General features: G+C 36.9%; 1 protein-coding gene across 1 annotated transcript in view; it reads left to right on the top strand.

Moving 5' to 3' along the window:
- Positions 1-26001, top strand: part of RLF (RLF zinc finger) — an 89518-nt gene that overhangs the window by 15061 nt on the left and 48456 nt on the right. The window contains exons 2-3 of the mRNA XM_037827582.1: positions 17792-17946; positions 18521-18602. Coding sequence (XP_037683510.1) covers positions 17792-17946; positions 18521-18602 — 237 coding nt within the window. The remainder of the gene's footprint in view (positions 1-17791; positions 17947-18520; positions 18603-26001) is intronic.

Genomic DNA, 26001 nt, shown 5'->3' with positions numbered 1-26001 from the left:
TAATTATTTTGAGATTTATCCATGATGTGGAATGTATTAGTAGTTCCTTTTAATTGATGGGTAAATATTTCACTGAATGGATATATCACAATTTTTTTTTTTAATCCACTCACCTATCTATATTGTTGTTAGACATGTGCATTGTTTCCAATTTTGGGCTATTAAAAATAAAGCTGCCATGAATTTTCATATGTATGTCTTTGCGTGGGTAGATGTTTTCATTTCTCTTTGGTAAATACCTAGGAGTGGAATGGCTGGGTCACATGACAGATAAATATTTAACTTTTAAAGAAACTGTCAAACTGTCTTCCAGAGTAGTTTGACCGTTTTACATTCCCACCCACAATGATTAGAGTTCTAGTTTTCCACCTCCTTGCCAACGCTTGGTGTGGCCAGTAGTTTTAATTTCAGCTATTCTAGTAAGTGTGTAGTTTAGTCATATCTCTTTGTGATTCTTTTTTGCTTTTCTCTAATGACTTAAGATGTTGGGCAACTTTTCATATGCTTATTTGCCATCCATATATCTTCTTTTATTAAATGTCCAAATAGTTTCCTCATTTTTAAAAAAAGTTTTATTTGTTTTCTTATTGTTAAGTTTTGAGAAGTAGGGTTGTGTGTGTGTGTGTGTGTGTCTGTGTGTGTGTGTTGTTTTTCTGGATACAAATTCTTTATCAAATACATGCTTTGCAATGATTTTTCCTAGGCTGTGGCATGTCTTGTTATTCTCTCAACATTGTCTTTTGAAAAGAGCACATCTTTCTTTTATGAATTGTGTTTTTTGTGTTATCTCTAAAAAATCTAACCCAGGGTCACAAAGTTTTTCTCCTATGTTTTCTTCTATAAATATAGTTTTAGATTTCACCTTCAGGTCTCTGCTCTATTTTGAGTAAATTTTTGTATGTGGTGTGAGGGATGGAAGGAAGGTTTTTTTTTTTTTTTTTTTTTCATGTAAACATCTGAGTCTTCTAGTGTCATTTGTTAAAAAGACGATCTTTTCTCCACTGAAAGCTTTTGCACCTTGTTATAAATCAATTAGCTATATGAATATGGTTCTGTTTCTGAATTCTCTTGTGTTCCATTGATTTATTTGTCTACCCTCACCTGATGCCAATATCATATTCTTGTATTGCTTTTTCAAACAGAAAATGTATTTTATAAGCTATAGTATACAATGTCTGGTACAGAGTGGGTGCTCAGTCAATTTCAGTTTTGACTGATTTTAAAAAACCAAGATCCTGGTAAATGATGGGGCTGAGGTTTGAATCTACAGCCAAAGGGCTTGTTATTCCACTTAGTTGCCTCAGAATTGGAATACTTTTACCCAGTATGATAAATCTTTGATTTTAAAATCTCCAGATTTAAGAGGTATTGTAGCGCAATCCCTTTAGTAATAGTGACTCACTAAAGCAGAAATGGAAGTGAGTAGTTTGAATTTATTATCCTCCTCCCTCCCCCCAGTCATCCTGTTGCATACTCACCTGAATCTGTTCCTTGAAAATTTTTAATCTAAAAATCTTAAGGCTTAAAGTTCACTTTAATTTTTATTATCATCCATGCTTTCTTCATCACTTTTTTTTTTTTGATAATTCAGATAAAGATACCATGTTCTACCATGCTCTAGTAAAATGTAAGGTTATATCATAAAAGAAACACATGGAAAATTGTATTAAACCACAGCTAAGGGTTGTAAATTAAATAAACAAAATCTTGTATTTCATCTATCAAGCTGACCCTCAAAAATTGTGTTTAAATTATAATACCCAATAATTGTAACAGTTCCTCATCTTTCACTATTTACACTGAGTGTAGGAATATAAATTGGAACAGATTTTCTGTAGCAGAATTTAACATTATGTAAAGCCTTAAAAATTATGCACTCTTTGACCCAGCAATGCCTTTTTATAGGACATTATTCTTAAAAAATGGCCATGGATATATGGGAAGAGTTAGCTGTAGGGGTGCTCATGTCAACATTAAGTGTAATAGTGAAAAGTTGGAAAACCATGATGTCCAGGAATAGAGAAATGAGCAATAAATTGTATCCCATGCAAAGCTATGCAGCCATAAACAGACTGGTGTTGAAGAAAATTTTGTAAAACAGTGTATGGTATGATTCCATTAAAATGTTTCTAGCATTAAAAAAATCCTCAATCCTGTTAATAGTGGTCTCTTTCTTGGTGGTGATATTATGGGTTATTAAAATTTTTGATTTTTTCTTATCTATAAAATTTTAGTAAATGTTTTTATTTTAATGATAAAACAGTAAAAATAAAGCAGCAATTTTATTTTCAAAAACTGAAAGTGAAATGAAGCTAGAAAGCATAGTTAAATCCCATGATAGAATCTGTATCCAAAAATAATTTCATCAGGCTGGGATGATGGATTTGAATTGAAATAGGTGAATAGTTGGATAGATAAAGTAATAAGTCATATTTCTGAGTTTAAGAAAATCGACTATAACCAGTAGAGAAAGGGTGAGATGGGGCATGAAAGCAGCATATTAAGACTCAGGGATTTTAATTTACTCTAGCCATTTACTTTCTCAGTGTAAACAATCAACTGATCTCTTCTTATTCCATTTCATCACACACTCAGCTTCCTCTTCATAGGAAGCTTCCAGTGCTTCCTCATTGCTGCTGACATTTCAGTCTCTTCACCATCTGCCCCATATTTGCCTTTTCTGACTTTGTTCAAGTTACTCTCTACTGAGAGTCCTCCTATTCCCTTACCTTTGAATTTTCAAACTTGACCCACACTTGAGAGATCCAGCTCAGGTACTACCTCCCTCCTCCCATAGCTCATAGTGCAAGCAGATTTTACTCAAATTTATAATTCTGGAAATTTTTAAGTGTTGAAAAATCAAAATAAAAATAATGTTTCTTATTTTGTATGCCAAATTTTGAACAAAGCAAATCTTCTCTTAAAAAAATCACATAATTTCTTATTGCCATAGCACAGGCAACTTTAAAAACAAACATCAATTCCATTTTGTCAGTTTCATGTGAACCATCAGCATTCTAAAGCATCATTGCTGGCAAACTTGCCCCCAAATCAGTCACATTAGAATGGAAGTTAGATAATGTAAAATATTATGTAGAAGGCCAAGTAATTACCATGATAATACTTGCTGCAAAATATTAGAGTTAATACTTAGAAGGGGAAAGCAGAATTAAAATAAAAAAATCACTCAAAGTTGTTATAGAATTGTACGTTCTGAAAAAAACATACGGAATCAACTCTGGAGCCAGATGGCCCTAGTTCAAATTCCAAACCCAGCTCTTACCTACTGTGTGAATTTGGGTCAATAACTTAACCTCTTTGTGCCTTGTTTCCTCATTTAAAAAATGAGCTGATGATAAATCACTTAGCACATAGGGTTGTTGTGCATATTAAATGTTAGTAGCATGTAAAGCTCTTAGGAAAGTCCCGAGCCCATATTATGAATGCACTAAATATTAACTATGATTATTCTATTGGGGAAATTAGTCTGGAATTATGCAGGTTTTAAATTAGAATGCATCCCTCGTATAAAATGTGAACATCCTTGGGAAGACATTCTACCAACCAGATAGTTTCACAGTACAGTCAGAATGTTGTCAAGCACTTGAAACCATGTAATGAGGAATGTGTGATTTAATAGGGGCTGGGGATGTATTTTCCTTTTTGTAAACATAAATGCTATTAAAGAAATTTGAATACTGTTAAAATATCAAAGAGCATAAAGATGACAAAAAATTGTTCGTAATCTTACTACTACACCAGTGCTAAATATGTTAGTGTTTTAGTTGATTTCTTTCCCGTCTTTTTTCCCGTGCTTTGATTTTCTTCTATATACAAATATGTTGTGATTATAGCAGATATACAGAACTGGGAGGTTTTTTTTTTTTTTTTTTTTTTTTTTAAATCATCATTTTATTGAGATATATTCACATACCACGCAGTCATACAAAACAAATCGTACTTTCGAGTGTTTACAGTACCATTACATAGTTGTACATTCATCACCTAAATCAATCCCTGACACCTTCATTAGCACACACACAGAAATAACAAGAATAATAATTACAGTGAAAAAGAGCAATTGAAGTAAAAAAGAACACTGGGTACCTTTGTCTGTTTGTTTCCTTCCCCTATTTTTCTACTCATCCATCCATAAACTAGACAAAGTGGGGTGTGGTCCTTATGGCTTTCCCAATCTCATTGTCACCTGAACTGGGAGGTTTTTAGCCTAGAGAAGTGAACTATTGTAGTAGTCTAAATGAAGGCTATTGAGGGCATGGTCTAGGTCCCTGGCTATAGAAATAAAGCACAGGGGCTGAAAGCAAAAGGTGTTCCTGAAGTAGAATCGACAAACTGGTATGAGGGTTCCAAAGAAAGTGTTCCATCTCTGGCTCCTGAAAGGAGGCAGATGGAACATAGGAGGAAGAGCATAGTTGCTGGGTAAGATGTTTGGTTTTGGACGTATTGAGTATGAGATTTGAATAGGACATCCAGAGGGAAATATCTAATAGGCAAGTTGAATATTTGAGAGAATGAGCTGAAAGCCAGTCTCCCTCACAATATGAATGAGAGCACCCCAAAAGGAATGTTTAGAATAGAGTCAAGTATGGTGCCTAATTTGGCTAATGTTTTACTTGTATATTTATATCTGACCTCTCTCAGTACACCTAGCTCTTTTAAGGCAGGGATAGTCTCCATTCCCAGTATCCAGCACAGTACTACCACATAGTGTTTGTGGGATAAATGAGAGCTCATTGAAACAGAGGGAGGAGGCTGTTAAGTTGGGCTCTGTAGAATGCCACTGAACTTGGGGTCATATTTATCATTTATTAGTAATAGTCCCATTTCTCTTTTATTCTGTCTCCCAAAATTTCAATTCCTAGAAAGAAATGTGACCTCTGTTTTTCTTTATAGCTTCTGATGTAATGCTGTTTATATTAGATACCTAAAATGTTATTTGGATGACTTTTACTCATGGAGCCTAATCTTGCATTTTATAAAAAGTGATGGTGAAAAAGATTCTTCCAGTGGGCATGTTAAGGAGACCTCACTATTTTATTGGACTAACCCATGAGGGGAAAAAGATTTAGAAATATTAAAAAAAAATACAAATCATTATAGGGCAAACTGTAAACATAAATATTTTCACAGTTGCTGAATCTTTGAAATCATCTTATTGAAATGCCTGTATCAAAAGACATTAGATTGGTGACAGGGAGCATTCTAAGTGGGAATGCGGACTTTGGAAAAACCAGCCCATTTGTATGCACTCTGCCGGTTTCTTTACATACTTAATCAGGTTTATGTTGACCCATTCTGAAAGCTCCACGAGGATAGGGCCCAAGTCTTCTTCCCCAGCACCTGATTTAGTACATATAGTAGGCTATCAAATATTTGTCAAGTGAATAAAATGGTGAATTTATTCAGCAGACATTTAGTGAGAGTCAAGAATGTCTCTTGGGGGGTGGAAGTGGGTAGAGGAGTGTTGGGTTTATAAAGATTGATAAGACGTAATATCTGACCAAAAGGAGCATAAAATCTGGTGCCAAATACAGGTTTTTAAAGCTTCCTGATTTTTATATTAACCAATGCAGACAATGAATAATTTGCTGATTTAAAACAGTATTTCTTCCTAATACAGATTTTATAAATTTCTTAAGGGAGATTAGGTGAAATTTTATTGTTTATCTAACAAACAGCAATATATTCTGCTTCTTTCTCATTTAGCTGGGAAGCAGGATTGTTTGGGGGTCATTTTTATATGACTCTCATCAGTTTTTTTCTTTTATTAAAATTTGGAATTTGATTGAATGGGGACTCGATGCTCTTCTGAACATACGGGGCAGTTTAGTTATCTAAAGTAACTGTGATGAAATAGCAAGATGTTTAATTGAAAGAGTGTGCTAACTGGCTATGGTCATTCAAGTTTGCAAAGGTTAGATAATCCAGTGTGTTAGTACTATATTCTGCTGTATATAACATAATGGTTTATCATATATGTTCTGATTTGGTAATGCTGCCATTATGCAAAACACCAGAAATGGATTGGCTTTTATAAAGGGGGTTTATTTGGTTACAAATTTAGAGTCTGAAGGCCATGAAAATGTCCAAATTAAGGCATCAGCATGAGAATACCTTCACCAAAGGAAGGTCAGTGGTGTTCGGAAAACCCGTGTTAGCTGAGAAGGCATGTGGCTGGCATCTGCTGATCCCGGGTTGTGTTCCAGCTCCTCTCTCAGCTCCTGTGTGTTCTGAAAAATGTTGCTCTTGGTGCATTTTGTCCTCTCTTAGCTTCTCCAGAGGAAACGCTGGACTAGCACCTCCTAAGTGTTAGCAGAAGTCTGCTTTCAGCAGCCGTCTCCGAAAGTTTCTTCAAAATGTCCCTCTCAGCTGCTCTCAGCTCCCTCTGTGAACTCTTTTATAGGACTCCAGTGATCCAATTATGACCCACCCTGAATGGGTGGGGCAGCACCGCCATGGAAATCATCCAGTCAGAATCCTCACAGTTGATTGAGTCACATCTCCACGGAAACACTGGGTTCCAACCTAATCAACACTAACACATCTCCCCCACAAGATTACATCAAAGAGCATGTCATTTTGGGGGACATAATACATCCAAACCAGCACAATATATTTCCTGGTGAGGTTTTTTTTAAAAAGTAATCAAGAACATGCTAATAGTCTGTTCTCAATTATTGGAGTTGAGAGAGGTACTGTTGGACTATTAGTGTGGAAGCTAAAGTTGCAGAAAATCCAGTGAAATTCTGCAGTGCCACCTTAGCTATTTGTAGTTCTGTAGGCAGAAAACTCATATGTGAAGACAGGAAGTTAGGAAACCTTCAAGAAATTATTCTGGGACTAATGAATTCAGTTCTGGTGTAATTCTCTAAAGATAAAGCTACCCTCTGAAAATAAGACTTGCCTGTAGAAGTGGCCCCAACCAAAAGAGAATTAGGAACCCTCTAGGCTTAAAAATGGTTGTATCCTCCCTGTGTAAGCTAATTCAAGCCTTAACCAAATATGTCAGTCATAGGCAAAACCTATTCAGTTGTCAGCAGGGAGAAATATATTAACAGGAGAGAGAGTAACTCCGTGGAACCTAGAAAGAAAGTCCCTAAAGCAAAAATTGGGCAGTGGTTTTTCAACTCTGTTCAGGGAGACTATTAAACTAGCTTCTACCGTCATTTGAATGAATTCTTAGTGGTAGGACACATATAATTTATCAGCTTTATCTTGGTTCTATTTTTCTTTGATTTAGACTCCATACTTCCCAAATAACCTTGCAGACAACAAATTACGAGGAATGGGTACCCTGGCTGGTGATATGACTATTCCCCATTGTTAACAAATAAACTGGAAATTTAGCCCATATGTTAAACTTTAAAAAAAAATTATTTGGGTGAAACTCACATAACATGAAACAATTAGTCACTTGATAGTGTGCAATTCATTGTTGTTTAGTACATTTACATTGTTGTACAACTATCACCTCTGTCTAATTCCAAAACATTTTTGTTAATTCAAAAGAAGATCCTGCACCGTTAAATAGTCACCCTCCGATATTCCTTTCCTCTAGCCTCTGACATCCACCAATCTGCTTTCTGTCTCTATGGATATATCTACTCTGGGCATTTCATATAATTGGGATCATGCACTGTGTGACTTTAGTTTCTGTCTCTTTTCACCTAGCATAATATTTTCAAGGCTTATCTGCATTGTAGCATGCCTCTGTACTTCCTTGCTGTTTATGGCTGAGTAATTTTCTGTTGATGGACATTTGAGTTCCTGCCTTTTGACTATTGTGAAATAGTGCTACTGTGAACAGTTGTGTGCAAGAATTAGTTTGAGAACCTGTTTTCAGTTCTTGGGGTATGTACCTAAGACTGGAATTGCTGGATCATCTGGTATGTCTGTGTTTAACATTTTGAAGAAACACCAAACTGTTTTCCTCAGCAGCTATACCATTTTACATTCCCACAACAATGTATGAGGGTTCTAATTTCTCCACATCTTCCTCGACACTTGTTATTTTCCATCTTTTTTATTATAGCCATCCTCCTTGTGGACCGATTGCATTTCCCTAATGAGTAATGATGGTGAACATCTTTTCATGTGCTTCTTGGAAATTTTTATATCTTCTTTGGAGAAATGAGAATTCAAGTTCTTTGCCTATATTTTTTTATTAGAGAAATTGTAGGTCTAACAAATATCATGCATAAAGTACAGAATTTCCATATACCACCTTATTACTAACACCTTGCATTAGTGTGGTACATTTGTTACAATTCTTAAAAGAACATATTTATAATTGTGTTAACTGTAGCTTATCATTTAAAATAGGGTTCATTTTTTTGTGTTGCACAGTCCTATGTATTATTTTTTTTAATTTTTATTCTATTAACATACATAAACTTAAATTTCCCCTTTAACCGCATTCAAATATATAATTCACTGCTGCTAATTATGTTCACAGTGTTTTGTTGCCATCGCTACCATCTATTCCCAAGACTTTTCTATCATCCCAAATAGAAACTCTGTACAATTTAAGCTTACATTCCCTGCCTCTACCCTGGAACTTGGTAACCTGTATTTTCATTTCTGGCAGTATGAATTTGCTTATTCTAATTATTAAATACCAGTGAGATCATACAATATTTGTCCTTTTGTGTCTGGCTTATTTCACTCAACATGATGTCTTCAGGTCTCATCCATGTTGTTGCATGTGTCAGAACTTCATTCCGTTTTATAGCTGAATAATATTCCTCTGTATGTTTTATTTCGTCATTCATCAGTTGAGGACATGCTTCCATCTTTTGGTGTTTATAAGTAATGCTCCTGTGAATGTTGGTGAGCAAATATCTGTTTGAGTACCTGCTTTCATTTCTTTTGAGTGTATATCTAGAAGTTGTTTTACCAAGTCATGTGGAACCACCAAACTGTCTTCCACAGTGGCTGCACCATTTTACATTGCCATCAGGAGTGAACGAGTGTTCCTGTTTCTCCACATCCTCTCCAACACTTGTAATTTTCCATTTTTTAAATAGTAGCCATTTTAATGGGTGTGAAATGGTATCTTGTGGTTTTGATTTGCTTTTCCCTAATAGTTACGATGATGAGCATCTTTTCATGTGCTTTTTGGCTGTTTGTTTGTCTTTGGAGAAATGTGTGTTCAGGTCTTTTAAGCCCTGATTGGGTTGTTTGTCTTTTTGTTGTTGTTTAAGGATTTCTTTATATATTCTGTATATTAAACCCTTATCAGATATGTGATCTCCAAATATTTTCTCCCATTCTGTAGGTTGTCATTTTCCTTCCATAATGAAGTCCTTTGATGTGCAAAATTTTTGCATTTTGATGAGGTCCCAGTTTTCTATTTTTTTTGTTGTTTGTGCTTTGGGTGTAAAAATTATATGCCCATTTTAAAAATAGGATTGTTTCTCTTTTTGTTGAGTTGGAACAGTTCTTTACATAGCTTCGATATTAAATACAGATATACCTTGGAGATATTGAGGGTTTGTTCTCAGACCACTGCAATAAAGCAAGTCACACAAAATTTTTGGTTTTCCAGTGCATATAAAAATTATTTTTACATCATACTGTAGTCTGCTAATTGTGCAATAGTATTATGTCTGAAAAAATAATGTACTTACCTTAATTAAAATATGACACAGAGACATGAAGTGAGTAGTACATGTTGTCTGGAAAAAGGGTGCCAATAGACTTGCTTGATGCAGGGTTGCCACAAGCCTTCAATTTGTTAAAAAAACAAATTGCAGTAAAGCAAAGCACTATAAAACAAGGCATATCTGTATATGGTTTCCAGATATTTTCTCCTGTTCTGTAGGCTGTCTTTTCACTTGATAGGGTGCTTTGATGTACAAAAGTTTTTTAATTTGATGAAGTCAAATTTGTCTGTTTTTCTTTTGTTACTTTTGTTTTTGGTGTCATCTATGAATCTTTTGCTAAATCCAAGGTCTTAAAGATTTATCCCTTTGTTTTCTTCCAAAGGCTTTTTACTTTATCTCTTATATTTAGGTCATTGATCCATTTTGAATTGATTTGTATGTGATGTGAAGTCAAGGTCCAACTTCACTCTTTTTCATTTGGATATCCAGTTGTCTCAGCACCATTTGTTAAAGAGACAGTTTTTTTCCACTTGTTGAAAATCAGTTGGCCCTAGATGTTTGGGTTTATTTCTGGACTGAATTCCAGTCCATTAGTCTGTGTGACTGTAGCTTTGTGGTAAGTTTGGAAATCAAGAAGTTTGAGTCTTCCATCATTGTTCTTTTCAAGATTGCTTTGGCCATTCAGGAGCCCTTGCAGTTTTACATGACTTTGAGGATTGTTTTTCCTGTTTCTGCAAAAATGTCTGTTGAAATTTTTTCCCGTAAACTTTTTTTTTCTTTTTTTGGCTTTTACAATGGGGGCTTATTAGTTCACAAATTTACAGTTCTGAAGTCATGAAAATGTCCCAATTAAGGCATCAATAGGATAATTCCTTCTCTGAAGAAAGGCTAATGGCATCTGGGGTTCCTCTATCATGAGAAGGCACATGGCTGGCTCTGCTGATCCTTCTTCCCGGGTTTAACTTCTGGTTTCAGTGGCTTTCTCCAAAATATCTCTGGGCCTCTGCCTCTTAGCTTCTCTGAGCTCTCTCCAAAATGTCTCTCTCTTTTATCCTCTCATAGAGGACTCCAGCAAGGGTATTAAGACCCACCTTGAATGGGTGGGGTCACATCTCCATGGAAACAACCTAATCAGAAGGTTCCACCCACAATAGGGATTGCCTCCCCACCCACAAAATTGAGTTAAAAGAACATGGTCTTCTGCATAACAGATCCAGGCTAGCACACTTCACCCTCTCGACCCCAAAAAGGTATGGTCTTTCCATATGCAAAACATATTCATTCCATCACAATATCACAAAGGCCTTGCATCATTTCAGTAATGATGTTAAGTACAAAGTTTCATCAAAATCAGTTACAGGCGAGAAGATGGCAGCATAGAGAGGAGTGGAAGTTAGTTATTTCCCCCTGGAACAACTAATAAACAACCAGGAACAACTAGTAAATAATCTGGAATGACTGCTGGGGGACAACTGTGACTGTCCACACATTGTACACCAACCTGGTTTGGGAGGAATGCCTGAGATTGCATCCTAAAATCTGTAAGTAAAAACTGTGGACATGAGCCAGAGACCCCTCCTCCCATGGCAGCCCAAACTGCAAAACCTGGCTGTGGGAGAAAGCAGCACTCTCTGAACAAGCGAATATACCTCAGTCCAGTTCCAACTGGTATTTTAATTGGCAAATGTGGACTGCTCAATACAGGCTACAAATCCCCAACAAGCAGACAGAGGCTTTTAGTGATGACTGACTTTAAAGAGCCAGAAGACTTCTCTTTCCTGGGAGGGAGAGCCCACAAGATCAGGTGCTATCTCTGGCCGATGGGTGAAACTTGGAGGGGCCGTAGACTGGCCCTGAAAGGGGGCTTTCTGTCCCTTTTTCTCTCCTTCAACCTGAGTAGCTCAGTGGAAAAGTTCTCAGCCATTTTCAGTTCACAGCACTCTGATCCAGTCAAGGGTGGAGATAGCAGAGTCAGAGAAACAAAGAACCTATTTAAATGCAGATGATAACTCCCTAGGGGGTGTATCTTCCCTAAGAGGAAGGAAGTGGTGCCCAGCTCTACTACAGGCCTTCCATTCAGAACCAGACCCCAGAGCCTGGGGGAAAACAGCCAAAACAGAAACTATAAGGGGGTCACATCTCCTTACACCAGTCAGGAGCTTCAGGCTGATAGACACCACCTGCTGGGCAGGTTAGGAAAAGCACAGCAGCTTGAGGCCTCACAGGGTGTGTCAGTATTCTAAGACACACCCTTCGGGAAACCTGATACTAAATATTGCCTCTTTCTGAGACCTGAGCCCATTCTGGTCTGGGAAAACCTGATTGGGGTAACCAGGGAAACCAGATGCCTAGACAACAGAAAACTACAACCTACACTAAGAAAAATGAAGATATGGCCCAGTCAAAGGAACAAACTTACACTTCAACTGAGATACAGAAATTGAAACAAGTAATGCCAAATCAATTAAAAAAGTTTAGGGAAGATATGGCAAAAGAGATGAAGGGTATAATGAAAACACTAGGTGAACGTAAGGTAGAAATTGAAAGTTTGAAAAAACAGCTGGCAGAATCTATGGAAATGAAAGGCACAACACAAGAGATGAAAGACACAGTGGAGACTTACAACAGCACATTTCAAGAGGCAGAAGAAAACACTCAGGAACTGGAGAACAAGACACCTGAAATCCTACACACAAAAGAACAAATGGGGAAAAGAATGGAAAATATGAGCAACGTCTCAGGGAATTAGATGACAACATGAAACACATGAATGTACATTTCACACTGTCCCAGAAGGAGAAGAAAGGAAAAAGGGGTAGAAGCAATAACAGAGGAAATAATCAATGAAAATTTCCCATCTCTTATGAAAGACGTAAAATTATGGATCCAAGAAGTGCAGTGTACCCCAAACAGAATAGATGTGAATAGGCCTATGCCAAGACACTTAATAATCAGGTTATCAAATGTCAAAGACAAAGAGAGAAGCCTGAAAGCAGCAAGAGAAAAGCTATCCATCACAAAGGAAGCTTGATAAGACTGTGTGTGGATTTCTCAGTAGAAACCACAGAGGCAAGAAGGAAGTGGTGTGATATATTTAAGATACTGAATGAGAAAAACCTCCAACCAAGAATCCTATATCTGGCAAAACTGTCCTTCAAATATGAGGGAGAGTTTAAAATATTCTCTGACAAAGACAATGAGTTTGTGAACAAGATACTTGCTCTACTGGAAATACTAAAGGGAGCACTACGGACAGATGGTAAAAGACAGGAGTGAGAGGTTTGGAACACAGTTTTGGGTGATGGTAGCCCAGCAATGTAATTACACTGAACAGAGATGACTGTGAGTATGGTTGAAAGAGGAAGGTTAGGAGTATGCTGGACACCAGAAGGAAGGAGGAAAGATAAAGACTAGGACTGTATAATTCAGTGAAACCTAGGGTGCTCAACGATTGTAATAAAAGGTACAAATATGTTTTTATATAATAGAGAACAAATGAATGTCAACCTTGCAAGGTGTTAAAAATAGGGTGGTATTGAGGGGGGAGATGCAGTCAATGCAAACTAGAGACTATAGTTAACAGAAATGTTGTATTATGCTTCCTTTAATGTTAACAAAGGCAATATACCAAAGCTAAATGCCTATAAGAGAGGGATAAAAGGGAGGGTTATGGGACTCTTAGCACTGGTGATGTTGTCTGACTCTTTATTCTTATTCTATTTTAGATTAATTCTATCTTTCCTTTTGATTCTTCCTAGCTGTCATGTTTTCTTTCTTTCTTTTTTTTTTTTTTTTTCATTTTTTCATGTATTTTTCTTTTCTTGTTTCTCTTTCTTTTTTCTTTCTCTTTTGTCTCTCTACCTTTGACTCTTCCTCCTTTGTGGAAGAAATGGAGATGTCCTTTTATAGATATTGGTGATGGTGGTGAATACATAAATACTTTACACAGAGAACCATTGATTGTTTAGGATGGAATGTATGGTGTGTGAACAAAACTGTCTTTAAAAAAATGGGTCGATGAAGAAACTTTGAGGGCACTATATTGAGTGAAATAACACACAAAAGGACAAATATTGTAGGGTCTCACTGATATGAGCTAATTATAATATGTAAACTCATAGACATGAAATATGAATTACCAGGATATAGAAGGAAGCTAAAGAATGGGGAACGGTTGCTTATTATGAGCAGAATGTTCAACTGGGTTGAACTTAAATGTTTGGAAAGGGACAGAGGTGATGGTAGTACGTTGTGAGAATAACTAACAGTGCTGAATGGTGCGTGAATGTGGTGGAAAGGGGAAGCTCTGAGTCACATATGTCACCACCAGAAGGAAAGTTGGAGGTTGAAAGATGGGAATGTATGAAACAGTGAATCTCGTGGTGGGCCGTGTCCTTGATTAACTGTACAATTATTAGAAATCTCTTTCATGTACTAGAACAAATATATGACACTATAACTAGAAGTTAATAATAGAGGGGCATATAGGGGAAAATATACCTATTGCAAACTATATACTGCAGTTAGTAGTATTTTAACATTCTTTCATCAAGAGTAACAAATGCACTATACCAATACTATGAGTCAGTAATGGAGGGGAGTTGGTTAGGGGTATGGGGGGACTTGAGTTTCCTTTTTCTTGTCTTTATTTCTTTTCTGGAGTAATGAAAATGTTCTAAAAATTGAAAAAGAAAATTGTGGTGATGGATGCACAGCTGTATGGTGGTACCATGGGCAATTGATTGTAGACTTTGGATCTTTGGATAATTGTATGGTATGTGAACAATCTCAATTAAAAAAAAAAGAAATAAAACAAAATGGGGTTACTATGGCTAAGAGAGTTAAAAAAAAAGTCTGTTATAGTTGTGGTTTATCCTAAGGCAGATTTCCCCTCTGGCTGTGGATCTGTGAAACTTAGAACAAGTTATCTGCTTCTAATATACAAAGGGGTGACATTTATCCTATGATAAATGTTCCCATTGCCATAGGGAGAAATTTGGAAAGAAAACAGGGTCACCAGACCGAAACAGTTCTAAATCCTGCAGGGCAAACTCCATTGATTTCAAAGTCTGAGAGTCATTTATAGAATGACATTTTGTCCTGGGGGTTTGAGAGAGCGGCAGTCCCACCCTTTCCAAGGGCTTGCATGGGAGCCCTGTTCTCTCCAAATGCTGCCAAACGTTGGAGTGATTGCTCCACCATATCCAAGCATTGGGGAGACCACCTTGTTCTTGGCCCCACCCTCCTCAAGCATCAGGGCAGTTCCCAGACTACCATCTGTGGGGCACAGGTCCTCCCCTCTCTGAACAGTTGGGTAGAAGCCAGGCTCTCCCCATTTCCCAGGGAATGTGCTCCACTCTCTTTGAACCCCAAGGCAACTCACCCTCTCCACATGTATGTGTGGCTCTGCTCTCCTGGCCTGAGTTGTCTTAGCTCCAGACCTTGTCTTCCATGGTTCTGCCTTTGAAGTTATATTTCCTTCATTCTGTCCCTTGTCTGTCCAGACTGGCAGTGGTTCCATATATATAGATCCTGCAAAAAACTTGTTAGCTTCTTATGCAGCACATGGGGATCCCAATGTTCAGACAATAGGACTTTCCAGAAATCCTTTCTGGATCTCCATCTCCAAGTCTGGCTTGTCCTGACATGCCTGACCGGTTCTAGGTTTGGCTAAATCCTTACATGGGGCACTAGCCTCTGGGGTGTCACTTTCTGGAAGTCCAGAATCTTCCAAACCACCATTTTCTTTTTTCTTTGTACCCAAGTGTTCAGTTCTCAGCTTATCCATTTCCTCTTGCATTTTACTATAAATTGCAAGGAGAAACCAGGCTGCATTTTCCACATTTAATTTGGAGCTCTCTTCAGCTAAGTTTCCCAGCTCATTGTTTTCAAATTCTCTTTTCTGTCTAACACCAAGACTTAGTTTTGCCAGATTCTCTGCTACTTTAAAACAAGGATCGCCTTTCTTCCAGTTGGTAACGACACATTCATCATTTCTAAGGCCTCATCAGAAGTATCTTCAGAGTCCATATTTCTACCAACTGTCTCTTCGAAGCAATCTAGGCCTTTTCTATCAAGCTCCTTACAGTTTTTCCAGAATCTTCCCCTTACCCATTTATAAAGCCGTTCCAGCATTTTTGTTATTTGCAAATTGCAGCACCCCACTTATCTTACCAAAGTCTGTTTTGGTTTGCTAAAGCTGCCAGAATGTAATATACCAGAAATGGATTTGCCTTTCCAATGGAGATTTATTCACAAAGTTCTAAGGCCATGAAAATGGTCCTAATTAAGGCATCAGCAAGACCATAGCTTCTCTGAAGAAAGGCTGATGGCATCTGGGGTTCCTCTGTCAATGGGAAAGCACATGGCTGGATCTGCTGATCCTTGTTTTCCAGATTTAGCTTCTGGTTTCAGGGGCTTTCTCCAGAATATCTCTGGGCTTCTGCCTCTTAGCTTCTCTCCCCTGTAAACTTTTATTTTGAAATAATTTCAAATTATAGGGGATGTTGGGATTTTGATGGGAATGTCGTTGACTATGTAGCTCATTTTGGGTAGTATTGCCGTCTTAGCAATACTAAATTTTTCATTCTATGGATATGGGATACCTTTCCATTTATTTAGGCCCTCTTTCATTTCTTTTAGAAATGTTTTGTACTTTTCAGTATACATGTCTTTCATCACTGGTTAAATTTATTCCTAGGTATTTTATACTTTTGGAGCTATTGAAAATGAAATTGTTTTCTTGATAGCCTTTTCAAATTGTTCATTGCTGGTGTAGAGAAACACAGCTGATTTTTGTGCATTGATCTTGTACCCTGCAGTTTTGCTGACTTAGTTTATTAGCTCTGGTAGTTTTTTGTGGACTTGGGATTTTCTGTAGACTGGATCATGCTTTTTGTGACTGCAGATAGTTTTGCTTCTTCCTTTCCAATTTGGATGTCATATATATATATATTTTTATTGTTGTTGTTATTGTTATTTTGCCTAAAATTGCTGTCAGGACTTCCAGTACAATGCTGGATAGAAATGGAAAGAGCAGATGTCCTTGTCTTCTCATCTTGTTCCTGATCTTAGAGGGAAGCTTATAGTCTTTCATCATTGAGTATGATGTTAGCTGTAGATTTTCTGAAGATGTCCTTTATCATGTTGAGGAAGTTCGCTTCTATTCCCGGTTTTCTGAGTGTTTTTATCACGGAAGTATGTTGGAGTTTTATCAAATGCTTTTTCTGCATTGAATGTATGTTTTTTTTCCTTCCTTCTAAAATGTGTTGTATTACATTGGTTGATTTTCTTATGTTGGACTGCCCTTATATCTTACTTGAAATAAGGACTGCCCTTATATCTTACTTTGGTAGAAATCTTACTTGATCATGTTATACAATCCTGTTGGATTTGGTTTGGTAGTGTTTTGTTGAGGATTTTTGTATCTGTATTCATAAGGGATATTGAGCTGTAGTTTTCTTGTGATGTCTTTGTCTGGCATTAACGTCAGGGTAATACTGGCCTCATGGAATGGGTTAGGAAGTGTTCCTTCATCTTGTAATTTTTGGAAGTCTTTTCTGCTTTTTCTCTTTAGATAAACTGAAACATGTATATTATATATATAATATATATAACACTAATCTTTGATCAAATGCTTAGTTAATAAGTTAGAAACTTAAGTAGTAAGTTAATCCCTGGAAACCTAATCAGTTCTGTGTGTACAGAGAAAAATGGATTTTGTGGAGCTGTAGAGCTGGGGGCCATAGTCAGGAGTAAGTCTCTTGTAGAAGGCAGGAATCACAGTCTTATTTTTTTATATCTAGTTCTTGGCACATGGTTGGTGTCCAGTTTAATGTTGTAATAACGAAACTTACTGAATTTCAGAGATGGTAAATTCAGACCTGTAATGAGAACAACTACAGGCATTTTATGGCTCTGCTCTTAGAATTATTCTCATGTCAGAATAGCACTTATCCCTTTTCTTTAACTCAGCAGAAACAATTCGTTAAGTGATGAAAATAGATTCCTCTAAACAAACCAGAACCTAAAAAAGGCAAACAAAAGGTGTGTGCACCTGTTAGAGAAAAAGGGTGTGGCAGTGCATTTGAAAGAACAAAGACAATCTATATTTGTTTCATTATTTTTGTATTTAAAATAATTAAATCTGTAATTTTATTTTTTAGACCTTATTGCAATATGCAAGCAACAAGAATGCATCAGAACATATTGTGTATCTTCTGGAGGTATATCGACTTGCCATACAAAGCTTTGCCAGTGCACGGCCATATTTAACTACTGAATGTGAAGATGTCCTCTTAGTGCTTGGCAGATTAGTACTGTAAGTTTAAGAACTTAAATCATTCTTAAAATTTGGTACATCCTTGGTTTCATCGTGTTTGTCTGACTTTTCTTTAATATGGAATCACAGTTATTCTTCAACATACCATTATAGTCATACCTTTGAATTAAAGTTCTTTTGCTGTGAGCCTCCATATTCAGGTTCCCAGGAGATACAGTACAAGGGATGGCAACATAATCTTTAACTGCCTCTAGCCTCTTTTCTTACCCAGGCTTGGAATCTGAGAATGATACATTTTCTTTTTTCCCTTAACAATAGATCTAGTCAAGTAACAGAGTTCCTGAAAACAGTGGTGGGCTTGAGGAATACCATGTACCTGGGGAAAACAACATAAGATACTGTAATTTCATTATATTATTTGAACTAAGAATAATTTTACTAGTGGAAAATATTGGGTATAGTATAGGGTCACCTATCTGAGTCCATATTTTAGCTCCTGTTTTTTGTATTAATATCTGGCTGCTTAGTAGCAGACAAAATTACACCTTTAATATAATTTTTTAAGTATGACGGTAACCACCTTTATATATTTACTTAGTTGTTTATTTTGTAGGAGCTGTTTTGAATTACTGCTCTCAGTGTCTGAAAGTGAACTGCCTTGTGAAGTCTGGGTACCATTCCTTCAGACTCTACAGGTGAGTTGAATTTTAGCTCCAAAGAGTTTTCTCTTTAAGTATCCAAGACACCTGGTTAATTTCTTCCAGCAAAATGAAAGCAGAAGCTTAGAACAAAAACAAATTTGTTATATACTGATTCATATATATATATGGGATGAATAAAAGGCCCTCCTGATAAAGAGGGTTTGTTTTAAAAAAAATTTGTTTAGCTTAAAAATCAACAAAGATTCCATTATTCAAAAACAAAGTTTTAGTCAAAATAGAGCTATCACAATTTTCAAATGTACATAGTTATAAAGTAGCAGTATTTGGATTATTCATCATACACTTTGGTAACCTACAATATTCAAAACACCATATTTCTTCACATGTAATACTGACTTATTTTCCCCCTAGCACTTTGGACGTTCTAGGCATTATAAGTCTCTTAAACGGCCAAAATAGTCATCATGGATTCTAGTCACGCATTTTACTTACAGGAAAGCTGCTTGAGCTCTCACTTTGGGCTTGGTTATCAGCTCTCTTAGTAGGTGAGCAGATCAGAAAGTGGTAAGTTAGGGAGGGAGGACAGAGGATGAGGAAAAGAAAGTGCACTGCCAGCAATAGGAGGCAAATTTGCCTGTTACTGATGGAGATGGAAAAACTGTTCAAGAAAGACATAGTAAGTAATAATAGATGGCATTCATTTATTGATCGCTAATTATATGCCAAGCCCATGCTCTGTGTCATGTTTTACATATTTTGTATCTTCTAATCTTACAAACGTTTAAGGATAAAGATCATTTGAATTTCTATTTACAGATGGGGGGACAGGCGTAGAGAAATTAATTAGCTTGTATAGTTAGTCAAATTCAAACCCAAGATTACTTTAACTGCTTCCTTGAGGACCAAATTTTACAGTAGCTTGGTCCTGTTTTGTGTAGGTACAAATAAAGACTTGCGTATTAAGAGACACACTTCATTATCTGGAAATTTCTTTCCTTGGAATAAATAAGCAAAATGATACAATGTTAATGTTTTTCTCTTTGGGAAGAAGAGAATTCTTTGTCATGTTCTTGGCCTATATTAACCATTGTAATGTGGACCTAATTTCTCACATATTCATATGGCTGGTAAAATCATCTTTCATGCATAGCATGTTGATTTTTTCTTCTTTTGTTAGAGAAGTTGTGGTTTTACAGAACAATCATGCATAAGATACAGAATTCCCACCCACCACCCAACCACCAGCACTTTTCATTGACATGGAACGTTTGTTCCAATTGATGATGGCACAGTTTTATAACTGTACTATTAATTAAAGTCCGTGTTTTAACTTAAGGTTCACTGTGTAGTGTAGTTCATGGATTTAAAAAAAAAGTTTATTCTATTATCATATATAGTCTAACATTTCCCCCTTTAATCATATTCAGATATATATTTCAGTGCTGTTAATTGCGTTCGCACTCTTGTGCTACCATCACCACCATCCATTACCAAAACATTTCCATCATTCCAAATAGGAACCCTTTACATTTTAAGTCTTAACTTTCCATTCCCTATCCCTGACCCCGTCTTCTGGTTATCTGTATTCTAGAGTCTGACTCTATGAGTTCATTTAGCACATTTATTTTGTCACTATGTTTTGAGGCCTGCCAATAGTTCTATCCTGGCATATGGCAAATCTTTTTATTCTTATTATGGCTGTTACTGTTATTTTTTTTTTTTTTTAATCTTCATTTTATTGAGATATATTCACATACCACGCAGTCATACAAAACAAATCGTACTTTCGATTGTTTACAGTACCATTACATAGTGGTACATTCATCACCCAAATCAATCCCTGGCACCTTCATTAGCACACACATAAAAATAACAAGAATAATAATTAGAGTGAAAAAGAGCAATTGAAGTAAAAAAGAATACTGGGTACCTTTGTCTGTTTGTTTCCTCCCCCTATTTTTCTACTCATCCATCCATAAACTAGACAAAGTGGAGTGTGGTCCTTATGGCTTTCCCAATCCCATTGTCACCCCTCATAAGCTACATTTTTATACAACTGTCTTCGAGATTCATGGATTCTGGGTTGTAGTTTGATAGTTTCAGGTATCCACCACCAGCTACCCCAATTCTTTAGAACCTAAAAAGGGTTGTCTAAAGTGTGCATAAGAGTGCCCACCAGAGTGACCTCTCGGCTCCTTTTGGAATCTCTCTGCCACTGAAGCTTATTTCATTTCCTTTCACATCCCCCTTTTGGTCAAGAAGATGTTCTCCGTCCCACGATGCCGGGTCTACATTCCTCCCCGGGAGTCGTATTCCACGTTGCCAGGGAGATTCACTCCTCTGGGTGTCTGATCCCACGTAGGGGGGAGGGCAGTGATTTCACCTTTCAAGTTGGCTTAGCTAGAGAGACAGGGCCACATCTGAGCAACAAAGAGGCATTCGGGAGGAGGCTCTTAGGCACAATTATAGGGAGGCCTAGCCTCTCCTTTGCAGCAACCGTCTTCCCAAGGGTAAAACCTGTGGTAGAGGGCTCAACCCATCAAACCACCAGTCCCCTATGTCTGTGGTCATGTTAGCAACCATCGAGGTGGGGTAGGCGAATACCCCTGCATTCTCCACAGGCTCCTCAAGGGGGCACTACCTCTTTTTTTTTTCCTTGTTTTTCTTTCTTTCTTTTTTTTTTTTTAACTTTCCCTTCTTTTTTAAATCAACTGTATGAAAAAAAAGTTAAAAAGAAAACAAACATACAATAAAAGAACATTTCAAAGAGACCATAACAAGGGAGTAAGAAAAAGACAACTAACCTAAGATAACTGCTTAACTTCCAACATGTTCCTACTTTACCCCAAGAAAGTTACCTAATATAGCAACATTTCTGTGAACTTGCTCCTACTATATCCATCAGAAATTAACAGACCATAGTCATTCCTGGGCATCCCCAGAACGTTAAATAGCTTATCTGTTCTTCTTGGATTATTGTTCCCCCTTCCTTAATTGCTCTCTATTGCTAGTTCCCATACATTCTACATTATAAACCATTTGTTTTACATTCTTCAAAGTTCGCATTAGTGGTAGCATATAATATTTCTCTTTTTGTGCCTGGCTTATTTCGCTCAGCATTATGTCTTCAAGGTTCATCCATGTTGTCATATGTTTCACGAGATCGTTCCTTCTTACTGCCGCGTAGTATTCCATCGTGTGTATATACCACATTTTATTTATCCACTCATCTGTTGAAGGACATTTGGGTTGTTTCCATCTCTTGGCAATTGTGAATAATGCTGCTATGAACATTGGCGTGCAGATATCTGTTCGTGTCACTGCTTTCCGACCTTCCGGGTATATACCGAGAAGTGCAATTGCTGGATCGAATGGTAAGTCTATATCTAGTTTTCTAAGGAACTGCCAGACTGACTTCCAGAGTGGCTGAACCATTATACAGTCCCATCAACAATGAATAAGAGTTCCAATTTCTCCACATCCCCTCCAGCATTTGTAGTTTCCTGTTTGTTTAATGGCAGCCATTCTAACCGGTGTTAGATGGTATCTCATTGTGGTCTTAATTTGCATCTCTCTAATAGCTAGTGAAGCTGAACATTTTTTCATGTGTTTCTTGGCCATTTGTATTTCCTCTTCAGAGAACTGTCTTTTCATATCTTTTGCCCATTTTATAATTGGGCTGTCTGTACTATTGTCATTGAGTTGTAGGATTTCTTTATATATGCAAGATATCAGTCTTTTGTCAGATACATGGTTTCCAAAAATTTTTTCCCGTTGAGTTGGCTGCCTCTTTACCTTTTTGAGAAATTCCTTTGAGGTGCAGAAACTTCTAAGCTTGAGGAGTTCCCACTTATCTATTTTCTCTTTTGTTGCTTGTGCTTTGGGTGTAAGGTCTAGGAAGTGGCCGCCTAATACAAGGTCTTGAAGATGTTTTCCTACATTATCTTCTAGGAGTTTTATGGTACTTTCTTTTATATTGAGATCTTTGGTCCATTTTGAGTTAATTTTTGTGTAGGGGGTGAGGTAGGGGTCGTCTTTCATTCTTTTGGATATGGATATCCAACTCTCCCAGCCCCATTTGTTGAAAAGACCATTATGGCTCAGTTCAGTGACTTTGGGGGCCTTATCAAAGATCAGTCGGCCATAGATCTGAGGGTCTATCTCTGAATTCTCAATTCGATTCCATTGATCTATATGTCTGTCTTTGTGCCAGTACCATGCTGTTTTGGCAACTGTGGCTTTATAATAAGCTTCAAAGTCAGGGAGTGTAAGTCCTCCCACTTCGTTTTTCTTTTTTAGAATGTCTTTAGCAATTCGAGGCATCTTCCCTTTCCAAATAAATTTGATAACTAGCTTTTCCAAGTCTGCAAAGTAGGTTGTTGGAATTTTGATTGGGATTGCATTGAATCTGTAGATGAGTTTGGGTAGAATTGACATCTTAATGACATTTAGTCTTCCTATCCATGAACATGGAATATTTTTCCATCTTTTAAGGTCCCCTTCTGTTTCTTTTAGTAGAGTTATGTAGTTTTCTTTGTATAGGTCTTTTCCATCTTTGGTTAAGTTTATTCCTAGGTACTTGATTTTTTTAGTTGCTATTGAAAATGGTATCTTTTTCTTGAGTGTCTCTTCAGTTTGTTCATTTCTAGCATATAGAAAGATTACTGACTTATGTGCATTAACCTTGTATCCCGCTACTTTGCTAAATTTGTTTATTAGCTCTAGTAACTGTATCGTCGATTTCTCAGGGTTTTCTAGATATAAGATCATGTCATCTGCAAACAATGACAGTTTTACTTCTTCTTTTCCAATTTGGATGCCTTTTATTTCTTTGTCTTGCCGGATTGCCCTGGCTAGCACTTCCAGCACAATGTTGAATAACAGTGGTGACAGCGGGCATCCTTGTCTTGTTCCTGATCTTAGAGGGAAGGCTTTCAGTCTCTCACCATTGAGTACTATGCTGGCTGTGGGTTTTTCATATATGCTCTTTATCATGTTGAGGAAGTTTCCTTCAATTCCTACCTTTTGAAGTGTTTTTATCAAAAAGGGATGTTGGATTTTGTCAAATGCTTTTTCAGCATCTATTGAGATGATCAATTGATTTTTCCCTTTTGACTTGTTAATGTGTTGTAATACATTGATTGATTTTCTTATGTTGAACCATCCTTGCATGCCTGGAATAAACCCCACTTGGTCATGGTGTATGATTTTTTTAATGTGTCTTTGGATTCGATTTGCAAGTATTTTGTTGAGGATTTTTGCATCTATATTCATTAGGGAGATTGGCCGGTAGTTTTCCTTTTTTGTAGCATCTTTGCCTGGTTTTGGTATTAGATTGATGTTAGCTTCATAGAATGAGTTAGGTAGTGTTCCATTTTCTTCAATGTTTTGAAAGAGTTTGAGTAAGATTGGTGTCAGTTCTTTCTGGAAAGTTAGGTAGAATTCCCCTGTGAAGCCATCTGGCCCTGGGCATTTATTTGTGGGAAGATTTTTGATGACTGATTGGATCTCTTTGCTTGTGATGAGTTGGTTGAGGTCTTCTATTTCTTCTCTGGTCAGTCTAGGTTGTTCATATGTTTCCAGGAAATTGTCCATTTCCTCTACATTATCCAGTTTGTTGCCATACAGTTGTTCATAGTATCCTCTTATAATTTTTTTAATTTCTTCAGGATCTGCAGTTATGTCACCTTTTTCATTCATTATTTTGTTTATATGGGTCTTCTGTCTTTTTGATTTTGTCAGTCTAGCTAGGAGCTTGTCAATCTTGTTGATCTTCTCAAAGAACCAACTTTTGGTGATATTTATCCTCTCTATTGTTTTTTTCTTCTCTATGTCATTTATTTCTGCTTTAATCCTTGTTATTTCTTTTCTTGTACTTGGTTTAGGATTGGTTTGCTGTTCATTTTCTAGCTTCTTCAGTTGATCCGTTAGTTCTTTGATTTTGGCTCTTTCTTCCTTTTTAATATATGCGTTTAGTGCTATAAATTTCCCCCTTAGCACTGCTTTTGCTGCATCCCATAGGTTTTGGTACGTTGTGTTCTCATTTTCATTCGTCTCTATATATTTAGCAATTTCTCTTGCTATTTCTTCTTTAACCCACTGATTGTTTAGGAGTGTGTTGTTTAACCTCCAGGTATTTGTGAATTTTCTAAGTCTCTGATGGTTATTGACTTCTAATTGTATTCCATTGTGGTCAGAGAATGTGCTTTGAATAATTTCAATCTTTTTAAATTTATTGAGGCTTGTTTTATGTCCCAGCATATGATCTATTCTGGAGAAAGTTCCGTGAGCACTAGAAAAGTATGTGTATCCTGGTGATTTGGGATGTAATGTTCTGTATATGTCTGTTAAATCTAATTCATTTATCAGATTGTTTAGGTTTTCAGTTTCCTTATTGGTCTTCTGTCTGGTTGATCTATCTATAGGAGAGAGTGATGTGTTGAAGTCTCCCACAATTATTGTGGAAACATCAATTGCTTCCTTTAGTTTTGCCAGTGTTTCTCTCATGTATTTTGTGGCACCTTGATTGGGTGCGTAGACATTTACGATTGTTATTTCTTCTTGCTGAATTGCCCCCTTTATTAGTATGTAGTGGCCTTCTTTGTCTCTCAAAACATCCCTGCATTTGAAGACTATTTTATCTGAGATTAATATTGCTACACCTGCTTTCTTTTGGCTGTAGCTTGCATGAAATATTTTTTTCCATCCTTTCACTTTCAGTTTCTTTGTGTCCCTGTGTCTAAGATGAGTCTCTTGTATGCAACATATTGATGGTTCATTTTTTTTGATCCATTCTGCGAATCTATATCTTTTAATTGGGGAGTTTAATCCATTTACATTCAACGTTATAACCGTGAAGGCATTTCTTGAATCAGCCATCTTATCCTTTGGTTTATGTTTGTCAATATTTTTCCCCTCTGTCTATTAATATCCTTTATTGTACCCATACCGAATCTCTTTAGTACTGAACCTTTCTCCAAGTCTCTCTGTCCTTTCTTTGTTTCTCTGTCTGTAGGGCTCCCTTTAGTATCTCCAGTAGGGCAGGTCTCTTGTTAGCAAATTCTCTCAGCATTTGTTTGTCTGTGAAAAATTTAAGCTCTCCCTCAAATTTGAAGGAGAGCTTTGCTGGATAAAGTAAATTTTAAATATATCGTGCCACTGCCTTCTCGCCTCCATGGTGGCTGCTGAGTAGTCACTACTTAGTCTTATGCTGTTTCCTTTGTATGTGGTGAATTGCTTTTCTCTTGCTGCTTTCAGAACTTGCTCCTTCTCTTCTGTGTTTGACAGTGTGATCAGTATATGTCTCGGAGTGGGTTTATTTGGATTTATTCTATTTGGGGTTCGCTGAGCATTTATGATTTGTGTATTTATGTTGTTTAGAAGATTTGGGAAGTTTTCCCCAACAATTTCTTTGAATACTCTTCCTAGACCT

The sequence above is a fragment of the Choloepus didactylus genome, chromosome 2, assembly GCF_015220235.1.
Source record: "Choloepus didactylus isolate mChoDid1 chromosome 2, mChoDid1.pri, whole genome shotgun sequence".
Lineage (NCBI taxonomy): Eukaryota > Metazoa > Chordata > Mammalia > Pilosa > Megalonychidae > Choloepus > Choloepus didactylus.
This window is presented reverse-complemented; position numbering and strand designations above follow the sequence as displayed.